General features: G+C 44.6%; 1 protein-coding gene across 3 annotated transcripts in view; it reads left to right on the top strand.

The window, feature by feature from the left end:
- Positions 1 to 13,345, top strand: part of ADCL (D-aminoacid aminotransferase-like PLP-dependent enzymes superfamily protein) — a 66,529-nt gene extending 53,184 nt beyond the window's left edge. For all 3 annotated transcript variants that reach the window (XM_086807165.1, XM_086807166.1, XM_086807164.1), the window contains 2 exons: positions 12,338 to 13,023; positions 13,116 to 13,345. In XM_086807165.1, coding sequence (XP_086663291.1) covers positions 12,338 to 13,023; positions 13,116 to 13,222 — 793 coding nt within the window. In that variant the 3' untranslated portion in view covers positions 13,223 to 13,345. The remainder of the gene's footprint in view (positions 1 to 12,337; positions 13,024 to 13,115) is intronic.
- Positions 13,346 to 21,092: the final 7,747 nt, after the last annotated feature.

The following is a 21,092-nucleotide window of genomic DNA, read 5'->3' as shown; positions in this document are numbered from 1 at the left end:
AATGGGAGACATCTAGTTTCCTGCCAAAATAAGCCTCAAATGGAGTCATCTTTGGTATTGAAGTCATCGGAGATCGGTTTAGGATATGGATAGTCGTTGCCACAGCCTCTCCCCAAAGTGGACGAGGAAGATCACAATGCTCCAGCATCATCCTCGCCATCTCCACCACAGTCCTGTTCTTACGCTCAACTACTCCATTCTCTGAAGGCGAACCTGTATTGGCGAGCTCTCGCTCGATGCCATGTTCCGCACGAAACCGCACAAAAGCATTAGAAGAGAACTCCCCTCTTTTGTTAGCCCAAAGGGTCTTCACCTGTAATCCAAACTTCTCCTCCACCATAACATGCCACTCCTTGAACCGAGCAAAGGCTTGGTCCTTCTGGGAAAGGAAATAAACCCATGTAAATCTGCTACAATCATCAACAAGCAACATAAAGTACAAAGAACCTCCCAAGAATGGGGTCTGCAGAGGTCCACACAAGTCAGTGTGTACCAACTCCAAAGGTTTCGAAGCCCGCCTAGTAGCTTGCTTTGGAAAAGATTTCCTGTGCTGCAGACCACGAATGCAAGAACTACAATGTCCTTGCTTGCTGCCAACATCTGGCAAGCCATCCACCATCTGGTCTCGGAAAGCCCGCAGCAGCGCATCCGCATTCAAGTGGCCAAAACGGAAATGCCACAAGTCACCGATCTGAGTGCCTGTCAGAGAAGAGAGTGCTAAGAGTTTGTAGATACCATTCTCCACTCCGCCCTCCCATACAACCTGGCCTATTTCTTTGTCCCGTAGAGCAACAAAATTCTCATCAAACTCCACCCGAAAGCCAGTCTTGCAAACCTCATGCACTGACAAAAGATGAAAACCAAGTGTTGGGACGTAAAGAACACGAGAGGAATGCTTCCTCCCTTTTCCATCGGGAATAATTTCCATCTTGCCCTCACTATGAATCGGGATAGTGGAATTGTTGCCAATGAAAATGCAACCTGACTGCCGTATAAGATCCTGTAATAACTCTTGGGAAGGATTCGTGTGCCTGGAAGCACCACTATTGAGAATCCACTCCCGAGTATCCCTGGCAGTGAAACCAATTGCCTCCCTGCTCGAAGAAGATGAAGCATTTGTGTCCATAATCTTCAAGTGCACAAAAGTTGGAGTCTTGGTGGTTGCAACTGAAGAATCAACACTCTTCTTGGTACTCTGCTTAGGACATTTTCTCCAATAGTGGCCTTTCTCGCCACAATTGTTACAGGTCCGCTCGGCCTTCAAAGCATCACACTCTGAATCGGGCTTCTTCTCAGAAGACTTTCCTTTGCCCTTATTGGTGTTGTTGTTACGGCCGGTCGACCGCTGGCCAATCAAGGCCTCAGAACCTCCGCCCTGTAGAGGGTTCATAAAATGCTCTTCCTGGTCCAAGACCATAGGCACAAGCTCCTTCCATGTGATGGTGCTGAGCCTCCCACTGGTGATCAAAGAGGAGTAAAAAGCTGAATACTGAGAGGTCAGATGAGACAGCAAAGTGATGGCCATGTCCTCTGAAGATATCTCCTTCCTAGTCTGAAGAACCTCCTGCTGAAGAGCCTGCAACTTGTTGATGTGCTCCCGCATCGTTGAAGACTTTGCAGGATTCATCACCCGCATTTGCACTTCCAAGGAAATCCGCTTCATGGGTGATACCTTGTTATACAGAGAAGGCAAATGTTGCCAAATCCCTCTGGCCATCATCATATGTTTGATATGATTAATCACCTGTGGTATGCAATTAAGGAAGATGAAAGAACACACATGGGCATTGACACGATCCCACAACTGTGCCTGAGCCTCCCGTTCTTTCCTAGTAGAGGGTAAAATCTCCCTGTCCTCCAACTCTGGCCGTGGAACACCAACCACAATGAAATCAGCCAAGTCATAAGACTCCAAGACAGACTCCATCATTACCTTCCAGATGTTGTAGTTGGTCCCGTCCAACTATCGATCCACCGGGAATGTGGGGAGAGTAGGGATCTTCACGTGCTTCTCAGCCATCTCAAGCAAATCTGCCATCTCAAGGGTTCACAAGGTCTTGTGAAGGGAGGGTGGGTGCCAAAAAAAAATGAAGAAGAGGCTGCGAATAATATGCAAGGTGGCTGTCCAACGGTGATGGCCGCCTTCTACCCGATCTCCAAGTCCCGAACAGCCCAAGAAATCTCCAATCAGCACCACAAATTAGCAAACCCTCAAGCTCCCACTATCTCCAAGCTTCAAGCCACCTAGGGCTCTGATGCCATGTCGGAATGCACAACGGAAAATGAGTCAAGTGCTGTGGAGAACAAAACGCAGAAGTGTAGAGAGAGAGAAGCTGTATAAACTCTGCTATATACACATGAATCTGATACAACATGGAGTGGGGGACCAAGGGTGGTATTTATACCACCCTTACCACCCTCTAGTACTGGTCAGCCACCCTAAAAGCAGCCGATAGCAGACTATATGTCCACGACCAGAAAAATAGCCAGTCGGCCAGCAAAAACCAGTCAGCCGGGACATATCACCAGTCGACCAGAAGAAAAACACTAGTCGGCCAGTACTGTAGGAGTTGTCCAGCACACAACTGTCCCACGACCAGAAATAAATAGGGAAAACATGGGAAAATGGGGAAAAAGGGCGGGCACACCCACGCTGTATAGACAGGAGATGACTGCTAACAAGTTCTTGGTTTTGAGCCTCCCAACAAGTTCCCCTATCGCCCTTCCAAGGCATTGGAGAGTGAACTGGAGCAGCAGTTAGCCCAGCTACTCCGGTCTGGATTTATTTGACTATCATCCTCCCCTTTTGCCACTCCCATCGTGTTTGTCCAAAAGAAAGATAAGTCCGCACGCTTATGTGTGGATTACAGGGCGCTCAATAAGCTAACAGTTAAGAATAGATTCCCCATGCCCAGAATAGAGTACATCCTAGAACGACTCAATGGTGCAATAGTTTTCTCTAAGATAAATCTTAAGCTACCATCACATTCAGATCTATGAGGTCGACATTCTAGAATCCGCTCATTTGTGGGTTAGGCCTACAGCACACACATGGACAAGTTTTCTAACCTTGCAGCAGCTCTCACTGACTTGCTCAAGGGCGTAAAAACTCGTCGTCAAAAAGTATCTCTCATGGGCAAGGCTCTAGAGGCATTCCAACCAATCAAGAAAGTTGCCTCTGAGTCACCAATTTTGAAGTTGGTGTCATGGGATGATCCTTTCGAGGTGATTACCGATGCCAGTAACCTTGCCATTGAAGTTGTTTTACAGCAAGATGGTAGGCCAGTGGCTTATTATAGCCACAAGTTGAATAACACCGAAAGGAATTATTCGGTGTATGACAGAGCTTTTGGGACTGATGACCACTCTTAAACATTGGAAGCACTTCCTTTACGAGAGGGACTTCATAGTTAAGGTAGATCACCAGGCACTTAAATGGTTGCAAACCATGCCCAGTGCCCAATGGAGTGATAGGCAATCCAGATGGAGTCAATTGTTCCAACAATTTGGGGGCATGATTGAATACGTCCCCGATAAAAACGACCCCATTGCTCATGCTCTTAGTCGAAAAGGCATAATTCAGACATTGCAAGAGTCCATTGTGCTGGAAATTCAAGGCAAAGACTTGGACAGTATGAAGGCACAATATCTGGATTCGGAAGAGTTCGGACTCAATATTAGTTGGCCCTCAGTTCAGAACCAGGCCATTACAGTATACAGGATGGCTGGTTGTTTTTCAAGAACCGTCTCTGTGTACTCAAAGAAAAGCGTGAAGTCCTTCTCCATGATGCCCATGATTCTCTTATTGGGAGTCATCAGGGTATCAATAGTACCTTGGAGAAGCTAGAGAGGTCATTCTATTGGCCTAAGAGGCGATGGGATGTCTACCAACACGTCCAATCATGTAAGATATATCAAAAGGTAAAAGTTTCTCATATGAAACAGGCAAGGTTACTTCAGCCTTTGCCTATTCCAGAGGGACCTTTTCACGACAACAGTATGGACTTCGTAGGTCCTCTTCCCGCCTCAGCTGGATCTAGAAACAGAGTGTATGACAATTGTGGACAGATTCAGTAAGTTTTGCATGCTCATTCCATGCAAGCAGACAGCCACAACTGAGGACATAGCTCGCTTCTTCATTCGGTTTTGGTACCCCATTGGTGAATTGCCAGTGGCAATCACATGAGATAGAGATCCTAAGTTTATGTCCCATTTTTGGAGAGCGTTGTTCGACAACTTTGGGACTAAGTTCGATCTGCCCAGTGCATTCCATCCTCAAATAGACGGCCAAATAGAAATCTATAATCAATTGGCCTTTGACCAACAGTCGAAATGGGAACAATACCTTCCATTGGTTCAGGCAATCCTAAACGATACTCACTTATTGAGTATTGGCTGGACGTCGTATGAGGCAGCATTTGGTCGCCGGTTCTCATCTCTTTTGATGAGATATGTATCACCATCTCTAGAGGCTAATAAGACAACCGAGACATTCTGGGAAATCATTGAGTCAGTTAAGGAGCTCCTTGCCAAAGCTCAGGAAGCATATACTTGGCAAGCCAACAAATCTAGGCGAGATGTCAACTTTAAGGAAGGGGATTGTGTGAGGGCAAAAGACCGAAAGAACCTGACGTGCGAGAGATCAAAGCAAATCAACACAGCATGAAATGGATGAATGAATATATGTATAATGGTGAATGTAATCCAGTACAAGAGGGTCTCTGTGTGAGGCACTAATGAAGTGACCATAGTCACAGGGGACGGAAGGGACGGATTGTTGGAACGGAGGGACGCCGAGTCGAGACGGTGCAGCGACGGGGACGACAGGGGATGGTTGGATGTCCCCCTGGAGGCGTCCCTCACAAGGGACGGCAGCAGGAACGGGGACGGTTGGGGACGGCACAGTGGAGGGACGCAGGGAGCCGTTGCGCGCGCAGTCGGACTGTTTTTTTCCACCCATTTCTAGCTGTTTGCAGGGCCGTTTCTAGCCGTTTGGCTTGGCCGTTTGGGGAGGCCTTGAAAATTTGAGGCTTGGCCCTTGCCTCTCTCTTGCCTTGAGGCTTGGAAGTTGGCCTTTAGGCTTGAGCCTTGGGGCCTTGGGCCTTGGCCCTTGAGGCTTGGCCCTTGCCTCTCTCTCTCTCTCTCTCTCTCCCTCGTCCTTGCCTCTCTCTCTCTTGCCTATCTAATATCTATATAAGAACAAGGCTACAAGGCTACAAGCACACACACACCCCTTCAACTTTCAAGGCTTCAAGCAACTCTCTCTTTCAACTTTCAAGCCTCAAGCTACACTCTATGAGACTTGAGTGTATCTAGTATCTACTCTCTCTAGTCTCTCTCCCTCAAGCTTCTTCTAACTTAGTAGCTTCCAACTTCCAAATTTGTACTCATTTTGATGTAAATTTGTGCTCGTTTTGATGTACCTCCAAAGTAGAATAAGTGTAGAGTAGAAAAACTTAAAAAAAAAGTATTTTTTGAGTGCCATTCCCTCCCCTGTCCCCGCTCCCTACTTATGGCCGTCCCCTATCCTGTCCCCCATCCCCGTCCCCCATTACTGTCCCCCATCCCTTGTGACTATGGAAGTGACCTTGAGAAGTAGACCAACAATGAAGCAAGTCAGAGCAAGAGGTCGGTCGGTGACGAAGGCTTGCGTCAAGGACTGCGGTGGCACTCTGTGAGGATGTCGATGTCAAAGGCTACAAACGCAGGGCTACTGCTGAATGGAACAGGGTTGCACCGCGGATCTGTAGAACGCAAGTGTGCAAGATAGTAGGGTGCTCGATGACCTGGACATATTTACCGCGGAACGGCGTTCCGCCTTCCTGGAACGCCGGAACGCCGGTCTGGAAGATGCGGCGTGCCCGGAATGCGCAAACGGAGCGCGGAACGCCCAGTAAAGTTGGAACGTGGCGGAACGTTCCCCGGAACGCCGGAATGTAGGGCGGAACGCGTGTTCCGGGCGTTCCGGCCTGTCTGTCTCTGCGCGGCGGCGGCGGCGACGTGTTTTGTTGCTGATGCGGCTGTTTTTTTGCCATTTGCTGAAGCCTGCTGCCTGAGTGCTCTCCCCTTTGCTGAGTTGCAACTTGCTCTCCCCTACCACTCCACCCTTCCTCTTGGCTGCCCCCTTGGCTGCCCCACACTCTTTGTTCCACCTTGAGGCTTGAGCCTTGGTTGCCCCACACTCTCCCTACCTCCTCTTGGCCCCTCCTCTTGGGCCTTGGCCCCTTCTCTTGCTCGGTTGGCTGCCCCACAGGTGACAAGCCACGCTACTAACTACCCACACTACCCTCTTGCCACTTGGGCCGGAACAAGGCTCTACATTTTGACGCAATGAACATTGGAATTCATATGTCATTTTGTGTCATATGCTGACATGTCATATGACGTGGCGTTCCCCGACGTTCCCGATCCGCTCCCGTTCCCGTTCCCGCTCCTGTTCTAGCATCCGACGTTCCCGTTCCGCGGTAACTATGGACCTGGGTGCTGATGTGTGCTGGTGTGGGAGCAGGTCCCTGCGTTGCACAATGCTGAATGAAGTAGAAGCAGGCCGCACTGAACTGCTAGATGCTCGATGATGATTGAGTAGGGTGTGCTGCTGGTTGATGATGATTGCGTTGGGCCGGGATGGTGCAATGGTGTGCTGCGCAAGAGGTAGAGCGTCGATGATTTGTGATGGAATGTGTTGATTGAGGAGGGGGCTGCACGCATGCTTTATATAGCGCTGGCCCTAGCCGACCAGGTCCGCTGGCCTGTCGGCCAGCTTGGCCGACCTAATAAAGAGCCTTTTTAGACGTTACAAAGGCCTTTAATTGAGGGTCTTCTTGGGCCCATATTGAGGGCCTTTTTGGGTTGTTTGTCGTGCCCTTTTGGGCCACATGTCATGAGAGAAGATGAAGAAAATGGTAAGTGGGTGAAGAGGAACATGACATTCACAGCTATTGTGGAGTGTGTATGGCTCCGTCGTCTATTGGCAGATCTTGGTATGAGACAGCCAACCAGCCGTCTTCTACCACCATTTTCACTGACAGCCAGAGTGCATTGGTAGTGGCGCGGAATCTGGTTTTCCATGCACGGACAAAGCACATTGAGGTGCATTATCCTTATGTGTCAGGAAGAGACTCCATGGAGGAGAGATAGCCTTGACTTACGTGTCTACACAGGCCAATGTGGCAGATGGGTTTACCAAGTGTCTTTCGAGAGAGAAGTTTGAAGCTTTCCGCAAAGGCTTCCGAATTGGCTATCCCCACGCCCCCCTCCCCAATTGTATGAGATGGCCTTCCTCTGAGAGCCAGCTAGCGAGGAAGAGCCCCTGTTTGTCCCTAACTGTTTTTCTTGTCTCCTTGATTGAGACTGGATCATGTACTTAGCCATTTCGGCTGCATTTTGGTAACGAATGGAAGTGTCTTTTCTTGGAAAAAAAAGGGACGAAAATGAGCACACGGAAGAAGCTTCGATTTACTAGAATCAGGAATGCAAGGGAAGGGGCTAACGGGACCATGTTTGAATCAGTGGGAAGGCAGGGGGGGTGTGAGGGTGTTGGCAGGTCCATGAAGGGGCCGATGGAGTGGTCTCAGCGGGCGTGCAAGATTTGTTGCATGTGTCTGGTGATATCCTTTGTTAGGGTCCATGGGGATATCCTGCGGTAAATGAATGTAATGGCTCATCGTAGAAGCCGTTACCTCGAGCTTTGAAGCCTTAAGGATGTGGCATCCACTATGTCAATGGTAGGTCCCCATCTGCTAGAAGCTTGCCACTCCTACCTGGCAGGCGTTTGCTGTCGGAGGTCGCCGCTTGATGGAGGATAATCCTAGATAAAACAATCCACGATCTGCAACAGCATGATGTCCCACAATATATCTATGATAACATCACTCTCCGAACACATACATGCAAAGAGGAAACAGTCCATGGTCCCAATCAGTTAGGACAGCAAAAAAAGGCTCAAAATGGTAAACAGATGTCTGGAAGCCAAACAACCGAGTGTCAAATTATGAACACTCGTATAGGTCCATCCATAAAGTCCATACAACGTACATGTCCGTAACGTGCGTCCATACAAGTTGTACATGTCCATACCGGTCCGGCCTGCATCCGTACATGAGTACTGCAAGGTGCAAGAGGGTGCCAAAAAACCCTTTTGGATAAGGGTTTCTCATCCATAGCTTTTTTCAAAAGCTTGCATGTTTCGAGACAAAAACAATGTATATCTAGAGTGATGAAAGAGGATGGCAATTGGATGAAGGACATACACTAGCTAGAGCATGAATGTGTGATGCATTTTAAGCATGTTTTCGCAACACCGACCTAGATGACTCTTGATATTTGTAGGGCTCGGCAAGAGCTTCTGTCTCATGTTTCTAATATTGTAGATATAGATGAAGGGGTTGATATGGAGTCCATGTTTTCAGCTATGGAATTGAACAGGGCAGTAAAGGCACTTGGTAAATGGAAGACTCCAGGGTGGGATGTTCTTTTTGTAGTTTTGGCATGTGCTTGAAGAGTCACTTTTGCGTATGATCAATGAGGGTTGGAATTTGGGCGTCATGCCGCCTGCTTGGTAGGAGAGACTGATAAGACTGGTGCCAAAAAAGAATTCGTGTCAAAAACTTTCTGATTGATGCCCTATGACCTTGATGCTAGTGATTTATAAATTGATCACTAAGAGAATCACTAATCACCTCAAAAAGATCTTGAATAGGGGTATCCATCCAGCGCAGTATGGTTTTGTGCCTCATAGACAAATAATAGATAACATTGCTAATGTCTATGTTGGCATATAGTATGCAAAGTATACGAAGAAGGATGTGATCTTATTGCAGGTTAATATTGCTAAGGTTTTTGCTATAGTCCAATGGGATTATATTGCAGAAGTCATTGTGAAGTTGGGCTTCGGTCCAAAAATGCAAAACATAATTTCTTGGCTGTATCGAGAAAGCATTGCCAGATGCATTTTGGGAAAAGGCTTATCCTCTCGATGGGTTTTGGTTAGATCTGTTTGACGAGGCTGGTCTCTCAGTGCCTTGCTCAGTGCTATTGCTACTCATCCCTTCTCGACATATATGGATAAGCTCACTAAGGCTCACAGATTACATGGGCTTCGTTTCCCTGATGATCGGCATTTGGTTGGTCAAGCATATGCTGATGACTCTTCCTTCTTTCCTTAAAATATGCAATCAGATCTGCAATGTCTCATGACCGCCTTGCATATGTTTGGAATGGCAGAGCAAGTCTTTTTATCAATTTTAAAAAATCAAAACTGTTGCCTCTTATAGCGAAGCTGAATGGCACAACATTTTATGGCTTGGGCAAATTATATTGCCTACACAACATGTCAGACATTTGGGATATCTTGTGGGGTGGAATCTTTCACTTCGTGATGCTACAGATTGGGTGCTGCAAAAACTTACAGTGGTGAGGATGGGAGAGATGTGCATACATAGTTCTTGCTTGGAAGACCTTTAAGAGTCTTTCGATGGATCGGAGAGCTGCATCCATTTAGCATCTTAGGGACTCTCACATACATATTGATCAGATTGATGGAGCTATACTACCTGAGTGGCTCTCTGGGACCTTTCATGGAGATTATCATCCGAGATGGTTGGGAGTTTTTTTGAGGATAGGCATACCTTGCAAGTCATTGCTCTCCCGGGCCAGGAGGCTATAGATTGTATCATCTATTCTATCATGCCTGGAGGGAGATTGAGGAGATGTAGTATGGAGGGGATCATCCCAAATACCAAGCTTAGTCCAGTGAGGACTGTTGATCATTCGGGGAAGCACTAGTCCAGTGAGGATTGTTGACTCACGGCTCTTGGTGTTTTTGGTTGTATGGTGGTAGTCCTATCAGATATCTTCAGTGGGATCTAGGTGAGTGGGAGTGGATTGATGCCTCTGATCCATTGAAAAGTCTTTTCTTTTTCAGTTTCACAGTCCGGAATGCCAGGCTTCTCATCACTTGACAGATGCAGAGGATCCCAACTCTTAAGGTATCATTGGGAGAGTTATGACATCTCTCCAGTGATACAACGCAAATATTGGCATAGGCTTTGGCATTCATATAGAAGGAGCTAGATCTCTCATTTCTTTTGGTTATTTTTACAATAGGATTGCTCTTCGGGGACATGTGAGAGGAACTGGAGTTCCTACTCACTCATACACACAAAGATACGAAACCGTCTCAGCACCATGCAGTTAGAGCGGCTTGTATATTGCCGTGCTAACATGCGCATGGTGGAGAAGATGCATGACATGGAGATCTCCAAACAGGTAGAGATTTCCAGAGTTCAAAGTTCGATTCATGATTCATAGCATGTCATGAATGATGTGTCGTGACTAATAATTTATAAATGTTTGCTTTCAAGTGAACGTCGACGAGTTCAAGTTGACACTGGGCACTCTTAAGAGTGTCCACAAGGAGCAAGATTCAGATGAGGAGGCTATATATGCCGATCTTTACAGGGAGCTGACCGTCGAGTTTCTCATACTTGTAGAGGTGGCACACGAGTAGGAGGCCACGGATGCACTGTTCGGCGCCATACTCCGACCGGCCCTGTGGCTACATATGTGAGGCGTGGCTCGACTTTGTTGAGGAGCTCTTTAGTACCTATTGTCGAAGAAGAGGATGCTCCTATTGTAGACATCAGAGAGCCCGAGTACAATGACGAGGGCGATGTCCTTAGTGAGGGCAGTTTTGGGTTGGCCTCTAATGATGGGAGTACCCCTAGCGAGGGCATTCCTTTCCCTAGTGATTTCTCTAAGGAGGGCTAGAGTCTAGAGTCTAGACTCTAAACATTTTTGTACTTAGTGTTGTGACTAGTCACTACACACTTTTTTGTATTTCCTATTGCAGGCCGCGGGCCACAGTTCTTATTTATGGCATGCTGCACGCATATGTTGAGTGTTCATTGTTCACAACTCTTGAGTCTTTGTACTAGTGTTTTAACTTTTTTATAGTTTATGACAAGTTACAACTTCTCTAGACTTTGCATCTCTAAATGTGCACAAATATCTTTTTTTCAAATGTTTTTTAAAGTGGACCATACCTCAATCGAACTTATTTTTCAAAATTTAAAAGTCCCATACTGGTACTGTTTTTTCATACCTTCGTTTCGTACTTGACAACTATGAAGGGGTGCCCACACTTATAAAAAGCCCGGCCTTAGTTAATAAACCCGTCCACCCATTGTGAACATGCACAAATAACCTGTTTTGACTTTGTTTTCCACACAATGGGTGTTCCTATCAAACCCATGACTTGTCAGGCCACGCCCCCCGTAATCCAAAGTTTGTCATGTTCTCGATGGGTGCCCATTAAGATGTCCAGGCTTCCCGGAACCTAAACTTGGATAACTTTTCATTCCTAAAGCTTGTCCATAGATCTTGTAAAGCTGATAAAATATAGATAAATGCCTGAAAGTCCCGCAAATCCCAGAAATGGTGACACCTGCATGCTGTCAAATGGTGCTCTTGAATGATGAGAACGTGCAGCTTTCCCCCTATGAGTACTCACTGAAGTTCCTCACACTCTGCCATCTTGTGCCGAATGTAGAGAGCTTATATGAGGTCCCAGATTCTGAGCCTACACAGAGTGTGCCTCCCTTCTTCAGATAGAGGACATGCACCCATGAACTATTTAATTACTTAATTATTTTCTCCCACCACACCACATGTTTCAGCTATTGTAGGGCTACTTTGTCACACTGTCACATGATCCTTGTAACATGGCCTCCCACATGATGCTTCTAAATGTATAGACAGGTAGTTTGCTTTCTTTTTTCATGATACCATTACTTCATGGATTTATCCAAAAACACTTTTGATCTCATAGACCATTTAGAACCACACGATGGTTCTAAATGTATAGGGTATTTTGTTTTCTTTTTTCAAACACTTGTTATCTCAGAGACCATTTGGTCTTTTGTAGATGTTATTATAACTTTCTTTCTTTCATTCTCCCTCTTGTGTGTAAGTCTGGATTTTTGTGTTGATGCCCATGTGCTCTTAAGCTCAAATAGGGAAATGTGGTACCACCGTAGACAAGTTGAAGCTGTAGAACAAGAAGCATCACTGCACGGCCCACCGCGCTATGCACTGTATACTAGCACATTCGAATTGCACCCCCATGCATTATTGTGCAAAAAAGCAGTGTTTTGTTATTGCAAGAGCTCAACAGCTGAGTGCTTATTAAAAAAGGATTTCTCTAAAATCATTTTTGGTCCAGAATTAGTGTTCTATTTAGACCGTGTGCACACACGGGTGTGCTTACGTGCATACATGCACACATCCATATGTGTGTTTATCCATCATTCCTACATGCCCTTTTTGATGCTTGTGTCAGGTATCTCTATGAACTTGATGCGCACTTGGACAGGCTTCTCAGATCAGCATCAATGGCAAAGATCACTCCTCCTTTTAGCAGGCAAACATTGAGAAATATCTTAGTGGAAACTGTAGCCGCTTCGTACTGTAAGGATGGTTCATTGCGCTACTGGTTATCTGCAGGTCCGGGGGGGTTTAGCCTTTCTTCTAAGCAATGCATGTGTGCTTCGTTCTATGCAATAGTACTCGGTTACGAACACGAACCTTGTAAAGCTGTGACAGTCATAACTTCTTCCATACCAATAAAGCCTCCCCAGTTTGCAACCATGAAGAATGTCAACTATCTACCAAATGCACTTTCACTAATGGAGGCAGAAGAAAGAGGAGCGTTTGCAGGCATTTGGGTAGATGATGAGGGCTATGTTGCAGAGGGGCCTAACATGAATGTGGCATTTGTGAACCAGGCAGGAGAGTTGGTGATGCCTGCGTTTGATAAAATACTCTCTGGGTGCACCGCCAAGAGAACCCTTGCTCTTGCTCATGGACTCATAGACGAGTCGAAGCAGCAATCCGGACAGTTGAGGGGGGTTAAAGTGGGTTTGGTGTCAGTGGAGGAAGGGAAAAATGCATCAGAAATGATGCTGATTGGAAGCGGGCTCCCTATCGTTCCAGTTGTCCAATGGGATCAACAGCAGATCGGCAATGGTAATAACATTTTATGTGCATGATAATAGCATGTGCTTTTTGTCTAATATTCATGACTGGTAACAAATTTGTAATATGGTGTTTTATGCCAGGAAAACCAGGCCCCATCACACTTGCTTTGCAGGCCCTTGTGAGAGAGGACATGCTCAATGGTCCACTCACACATCGTGAACCCGTTCCCTACAAAGGTGGGAAATAAGCAATCTTTGAATTGAGATGGCTTACTCATCGAGTATACCCCAAGTACTTCAAAATAACCCCTCCTTTGCCTGCCCATTCTAGTATGAGTGGGTAGCTTCACACACGCTTCACCATGGGTTCAGCAGCCAGAGCCAAAGTGAAGGCTACAATGTTTGCACATGGTACATGTGTGATTGTAGACATTGACATTTGGTTGTTACACAATAATGGCAAGGGGGTCAAAATTAGATCCTTCACATTGAAAAGGTTTCATTTTTAATAGATTTGCACACTATCAATTTATGTTTTGATGTACATGAATCAAAGAACATGTGAGTGCTTACACAATATATATCTCAAATTAATATATATATATATACCTAGATGAATCGAGGAACATGCCCAAATTCACCTTTTAGGAACGTGCATGTTTTATACTCATGGTAGTCAACCCTCAAGACTATATAACTATCAACTCCATTATGCATAGTATGGACTAGATACTACGACATCCCCACTAATGCCATCAGTGCCCAATAGTGGGTGTAGAACTTTGTATCAAGATACTCTCTCACACACGCACTCCACGCACACACACATAAGAGCATATATTCACACAAAGGCTTTCGTATTGAGTTTCTGTCAAACCTCCAGAGATGCAGGCCAGACTTAGCCATAATGAAGTCTAGCACAATATCAATTGGTCGTAGATCGGACGAAAACTTCACAATGTGAAATTCGCATGTTCGTCAATATGGCTGAATTATATACCTAGATGAATCCAAGAACATGCCCAAATTCACCTTTTAGGAATGTGCATGTTATATACTCATGGTAGTGAACCCTCATGACTATATAACTATCAACTTCATTATGCATAGTATAGACTAGATACTATGATATCTCCACTGACGTCATCAGTGCCCAGTAGTAGGTGTAGAACTTTGTATCAAGATATGCTCTCACACGCACTCCACACAGACACGTGCACACACATAAGAGCATATGTTCACACAAAGGCCTTCGTACTGAGTTTTTGTTAAACCTCCAGAGATGTAGGGCAGACTTAGCCATAATGAAGTCTAGCAAATAGAAAGAATTAGTACAGCAAATAAGTAGTTGATAGGGCAAATGCACCGCTAAAGACAGAAAAATCTGGGGTCTGATTCGTGTTCTATCGCTTTCATCATATCTTGGACTTCGTATTCAAAGCACTTTGAGACATTCAGGTGACCTTCAGGGCTTTACATAGTTAAACTTGCCCATCTTTCGTTGAACAGAAAGTGTAAAATCCTACTTTAGGAGGGGGTTAGCAAGTTATGGAGTCCTTTTCTTTCCCACCCTTTATTGTTAAGTTTATTAAAGCCTCGTTCGTGTACAATACCTTTCCATACTAAAGTGGTTGATACCTTTCCATACCAAAATGGTTGTAATGGATAGATCTCAATTATTTACTTAATTAAAACTTCACAGTGCAAGATGATGAGGATGCAGGGGTAATGGCATGTATGTATGGTGAATATGTGTACAAGACACCATATGAGGGATCTTGGTGATTTTTTTTCCCCAAAAGAGACCTCTATCATACAAAGAGAATTCTCAAACCAAAAGGTAGGGAGGTCTCAACCAATTGGGAGCACCATGCTACCATAGAAGCCATGTAGAAGTAGAGAAGAAAATACCATGGTTCTACTCTCATAAATCTGATGCATTTTGTTTGCCCAGCTTTAGAAAATCCTTGTATGCGGGCCCAAGTGGCCAAAAGAGAGTGAATGATGTTATTGCATATACTACAAATACATTGGGTGTCGTAAACCTAAATACACTTGAAGGACTCTTAAGTGTATGGCCTTCTTGATATTCCACAGTGTGACACTAGCAATTATCTCCTAGGTGGTGTCAATACTCAATGAAGGTTGTGTGTATCGTAATTGGGGGGGATATCCTAAAGTAAATATCTCTCAACTATGCCTCTACGAACAAGTATAATAGGATTTTCTAAAAAAGAAGACGTGGGCCACACCGAGTTAACCTTACAATAGCACCACGAGTAATATAGATAGGATCACTCCTCGATCTTCCCAAGAGTTGGGCTACAGATACCCACATTCTCTATGCTCCTCGCAACTTCGGATGGAACTGTACAAGAGGGATCCATGCTAAAAATAGATCTCCATTGGTTGGTGAGCAACCCACTGTGTAAAAACAACTAGAAAAAGTAGGGTGTCTAGCTCCTTTTGTACTAGTGCGGGATTGTGGCATTCGTGTCATCACTCTCATAATACCGGCTCAATTGGTTGACAAGTATTTTGATGAATCTGGGTGCTCCCTTTTCCTCAGGCACTATGTTCATTTCTGCTAGAGGTGATTGACTCTCTTCTGTATTGGACATTGGGTTGATTCTTCCTTCTACCGACTCCTTGACATTGCCCACAATGCTGGTGTATTACGTATCAATGGTCCTAGCGGCATTTTCACAATTGTGGACAGTATAGCTACGAGATTGCCTATGTCTCTAGGTTCTCTATTAAGTGAGGGCTCCTTCCACGTGTTTGTCGATGGACTCCTCGTGTTTCACACTTAGAAATTTCAGCCTAGGAATTGCACTAATTCGAGTCGGGGGGCGACTCCTATGGTGTAATTATGAACTTATCTTACCGTTGGTCTGACAACCCTTACTCCGTGAACCAAACCTTTCTTGCCATGAAGTAGCAAGTTTTCAAGTAGAGTGTAGTTCACGTCATGAACTAGTTTGTGTTTCATGTCGTGAAGCGTTTCACTACACTTAAATGAGATAAGATTTTTGGCATTTCTTTGTGTCAGACGTGTCAGGATAAGGCGCTCCAACTTTAGTAATGCAATCCTGAAATTTCTGGCGCTGATTGCGGAAAGTGTTTCACATTGTGAAGTAGCAGACTACGATTCACGTCGTCATGAACTGTTTCCTACTCATTCACGTGTTAACAACCGCGTCAACAGAATGATAGTGCGATTTCCCTATTCGAAAGTTCCAAAAAGGTTGTGCCAAGCAATTGGAGTGCAATGCAAGTCACCAACACAACCAATAGCTCTTTGTTTTTGTAACTTTCATGCTTTTTAGAAAAAACAGTATAAGGCATGTCACCAAAACTGCTAGTTCATGCTTTAGAAATTGGTGACGAAAACAACAAAATTGAAAGTAAAACCATGTGTATCTTTCCTCTAGGTACTACCAAGTACTCACCCACACTTCCAAACACATGATTTTCTACAACTACTCTAATTCCTTCTCTTCCACACAAACCTTATCTACAAATTTTTATATCGTTGGGTACTTACCAATGTTTTGAGCTCATGTCCCTTGATGCTCTCCAAGATCGCTTTGGAAAGCTCCACTTCTCCAATCTCCACCTCCACGCTATCACCATGGAGTCTCTCACACCACAATATTTTGAGCTCATGTCCCTTGAGGCTCTCCAAGATCGCTTTGGAAAGCTCCACTCCTCCAATCTCCACCTCCATGCTATCACCACAGAGTCTCTCACACCACAATGTAAGGCAATCTTCTTTACTCTCCAATACACATGCATAGAAGAGGAACATGCACTAGAGTACACACTCTCTCTCACACACACAAGACAAAGCAAGAGCTCTCATAGCACAAAGGTGGATCGTGTTCTTTCATTATGAGAAATTTCCTTTTGTACATCTGGCCCTTATTCACACTTGGGCGCCCAAAACTTACTAACTAAGGCCTTGGGTGGCCAGTATCTTAAAATGTATAACTTTTATAGTGCCTTTACATAACACTTATTAATATCCTTAATTGGAGGAGCATCTTTGTTAATCCAACATGGGATGAACAGATGCTCAGGGGTGCAAGCATTAGTTGAGGCTCAACGTTATGGAGAATATTCTTGGAATATTTTCTAGGATACCTAAGTTAATTATTAGTGAGTGACGGGGACGATTGGGGTCACGTTCTTGATATGCGGGTGACTGCGCCCATGCCGCGTGATATGTTGTATACGAGTCTACCACACCACTTGCATCACTATATATGGACATAGTTGTCACAAGAAGGTAAGGTATCCAATGCTTATCCACACCCTCCACACTTAGTACTTCTTCCATCCAGAGGCTGTCTAGATCGCTATCGAAGCCCTACTTGAGAGCACACAGGTAGACAACACCATCATATTGGCTATCTATCTTTCTGGTGTGCTATATTCTTATAGACCCCACATCAAACCCCTACTTGTGCAACCCGCTACCAAGTAGCTTCCAGAAGGGCTTGAATCCACTCATGAGGACTAACAAAAATTTTGATATACATACCGGTATAGACTCTGGTGATGAATCTAACAAGAAATCAATATGTGCACCACGTGGTACAAAAAAGTGTTCCATTTCTAGCACAACATATCTCCCTCCAAAAAAGGATGAGATTGAGATTCCTTACACCACATGGTAAACCCAAGTCATGTACCTACTAGCACAACATATCTCCCTCCAAAGAAGGATGAGATAGAGATTCCTTACACCATGGTTAACCTAAGTCATGTACTCGCAAAGGGGATTACAAATCGTCAGACATTGCCGGCTTTCCTATCCTCCTCTAAAATTAAATTCTATTGGCGCATTTTTGCATGCAATTCCAAGCCTATAGAAGGATCTATATGACTAGATGGGACAAAAAGAACCTGTCCCACATCATGAGGAAGCCCATAGTGCTAGTGCTACATGAGACATGCAAAATAATAAATAATAAAGTAGGGGACTATTTTAAAGGGGATTCCACAAACACAATCTTGCCCATAGTTTATAAAGTTAGACCTATTTTAAAGGGGATTCCACAAACACAATCTTGCCCATAGTTTATAAAGTTAGACAATGCTAAGCTATCTTGGCAGGTAATGTAGGAGTTAGGGATAATGGGGTAAACCATGTTTGGACATGAGCTCCAAGTCACAACGTCTTGGAAACAACAATGCAAAAAGATCAACATCGTGGGGAGACTCTTCTTCCTCAACTTCTAGTCCTTTTTTATTTGGGTAAGGGTTCTCTACCTTAGAATCCCCCCAAAATAAGATTATTTTTTATGTCTTTTGGATATGTTATAGCCTTGATGCTATAAAAGATAAAGATGTTTTCTTTTCTTATCCTAGTTAGGATTCGGGGAGGGGGGTAAAGGGGTGTGTGACTAAGTAATAATCTTAGCTTCGATCATAAGCTGAGAGGGAATAGCATGGCATGCAAGGTGCACATGGGTTCGATTATTCCTCCTGTATAAATCTAAAATTATCGAAAATGGGCTGAATGTTTCAAAAAATGCTTTTCGTAAAGCTTTGGGCTTATTGCCATTTGGGGATTGACTAGCCACATGATCCTTATACATATTCACATCATCGCTATATGGGGGACTTGTAGCCATTTATATGGTAGTGATGTGTCGATGTAGGCTAATAATGGAATGGGACACTTTCTCTCCCTTTAAGAGGTTTTTTCCCCCGATCATATATATGCAAACTCTCATGAGTGTGTGTAAGTCTTATCATGTCACTTCACTTGTACTTTACTTATTCTTGTCAATCTACTTTGAGTGTTGTTCTTCTATCTATCTCTCCTTGTTTGCTGCATCTATGTGTATGTTGCTATAGTGATCTCCACTCCAACATAAATTTGCTTGCTTGCTTTCTGTATATGGTTGTCTCGCTATCCTTGTTCATTGAAGACATATACATAATTGGATGAGGGGTTTTGTCTCCAATGTTGATTGTCATCTTCCTTTGGGATGTAGTTGTTGAAGATTACACTAGTGCCATTCATTATAGACTTGATAAAGGCCAACTAGAAGCCCACACCCCTTCTCACCTCCTTATCTGAGATCCAAAGCTTGATCATGGCACTCATGGGATCGTTAGCCTTGGTGGCCAAATATGATGATACTCATGGGATCATTAGCCTTGGCGGGCCAAATATCATAAGAGCCCATTGTTATTGTGCATAATTGCATCATAGAGAGGGGGTTTTATTCCAATGGTGAGATCGCAATAGTTACCTAGCCTTGTATGGTAAGTACCTCAACCATGTGTGGTAAGTACCATCGATGTGATGATGCTTGGAAGAGGTGGTATTTGACATGATGCTAGATTAGAATGTGCTACAACCATGCTCTCAATGATGTCCAAGAGGGTGTTATCCTAGATAGTTTCAATTATTTGCTAGTTGTTGCTAGTTATGCTAGTCTAGAAGCTCTACTAAGTTACAAGGGAGAAAGTGCATGTTCATATCATGCACTGGGCGTGAGTTGGATCTTGTTCTAGGGAATGCTCTAGTTAAATGTACAGAAACATGAAAATGTCACTTTGGTGCTAGATCTTTGATAAATACAGATATTAGACATCGTTTGATGGTATTGGAACAAACTATGGGAAAACTTCTCCTCCATGGAAAAGTATTATGATGCAAGATGACTCATTGTCATTCTTGTCCTTGATAATGGAATAAGCAATCCTTGAGCTTTCTTGTGTATATGTGTAGAAATTGACCACCACAAAGGTACCCCCACCAGAGCTAGAAATGGGGATGGAGTGTTGCCATTTAGACATCATTATTATTTGGGAATTAGCTTTGTGGTTTTTGCTTGTGATACTTCAAAAAGAGTTCATTATAACAACTCAACATAATATACTAAATATGCAATCCAAAACAAGTACCGCCAACTACACACACCATACTAGGAATGGTGAAATTCCAGTGTACACCATATGACAAAAGAACACAAGTAGGCCACGTCATAGCTTTGTAGCAATGTATCATCCTCCACTTTTTGCACTGAGTGCTCTACGAATAGGGGAATGACACGTTTATAGTTTTGAGGGGCGATCCCCCGCCATACCTCGTGTGTATATGGCGACTGATTACCGACGAGCACCCTAATCTGCTATAATAATACGCTATCAACACAGCATCGAGACAATGTCTGTGGTAATCTGCATCTCTGCGTCGACAACACAACCCTCTGTGGGCTAAGCTATCCATACGAAAATGTGCACCTCGACGACGACCGCCTTTGCGGCATCGCCATCGGCAGCGCGAGTAGGTAGCTGTGTAGACGACGATCTGGATTTTTCACGGAGCGATGATGATGAGCTCTCGTTGCTGTTTGCCGCTGAAGTCGACGAGGCCGACAACCGAGATGAGTTGGCCCCGGCGCTGGGCATTCAGCTTGCCGATGAAATCGATGTGGGCGTAGACATCGGCGAGCTTCTGATCTCCTACATCGAGGATGAGATAATCATGAACAAACTAGTGGCCGGATCATGCCTGTCAACTCAAGTCGAGAAAGACTCTCAGAAGCTCTGCCGGGAGCCAACCGAGCGTCAAATTAATGGCGCAGTAGATGATCTGCATCGTATCAACAGCGAGATACTCGTTACCCACAATGACCTCGTGGACAAGTTGGTCTGCACGCTCAGGTTTCCGGAGCTGGGGCTTCTCACAGAGCTCGACCCCATCGACTACTGTCGAGTCGCGAAGAGGATCGTTGACCTGGAGGCTCTTTTCCCGTCCACCGCGCATGAGCAGGATGAGACGCTGCAGAAAATTGGAGACGCCTGCGAGAGAATCTTTGCGCTACACGAAGCGAGGAAGAGACTAATTGCGTGTGCCCACATCAATGGATCCTGATTCCTCACTTTAAAGCTCTAACTCTCCCGTAAAGAACATGCCAACCAGCTCTATGCAAAACTATAATGCACATTTTATATAGTTACTGTATACATTAATGCCTTCCAAGTTTGCGAAGATAATCCTTCTTATTATCCTTCTTATTTATGTTTTAAATGATATAAGATAAGATGCTTCTTAACTTTTCCACATCCTTGAGAAGAAAGCCCTTCTTATAT

Source organism: Cibotium barometz, chromosome 13 (genome assembly GCF_041138505.1).
Source record: "Cibotium barometz isolate CiBa-2024 chromosome 13, ASM4113850v1, whole genome shotgun sequence".
NCBI lineage: Eukaryota > Viridiplantae > Streptophyta > Polypodiopsida > Cyatheales > Cibotiaceae > Cibotium > Cibotium barometz.
Note: the sequence above shows the minus strand (reverse complement) of the source record. Positions and strands in the feature narration are given on the sequence as shown.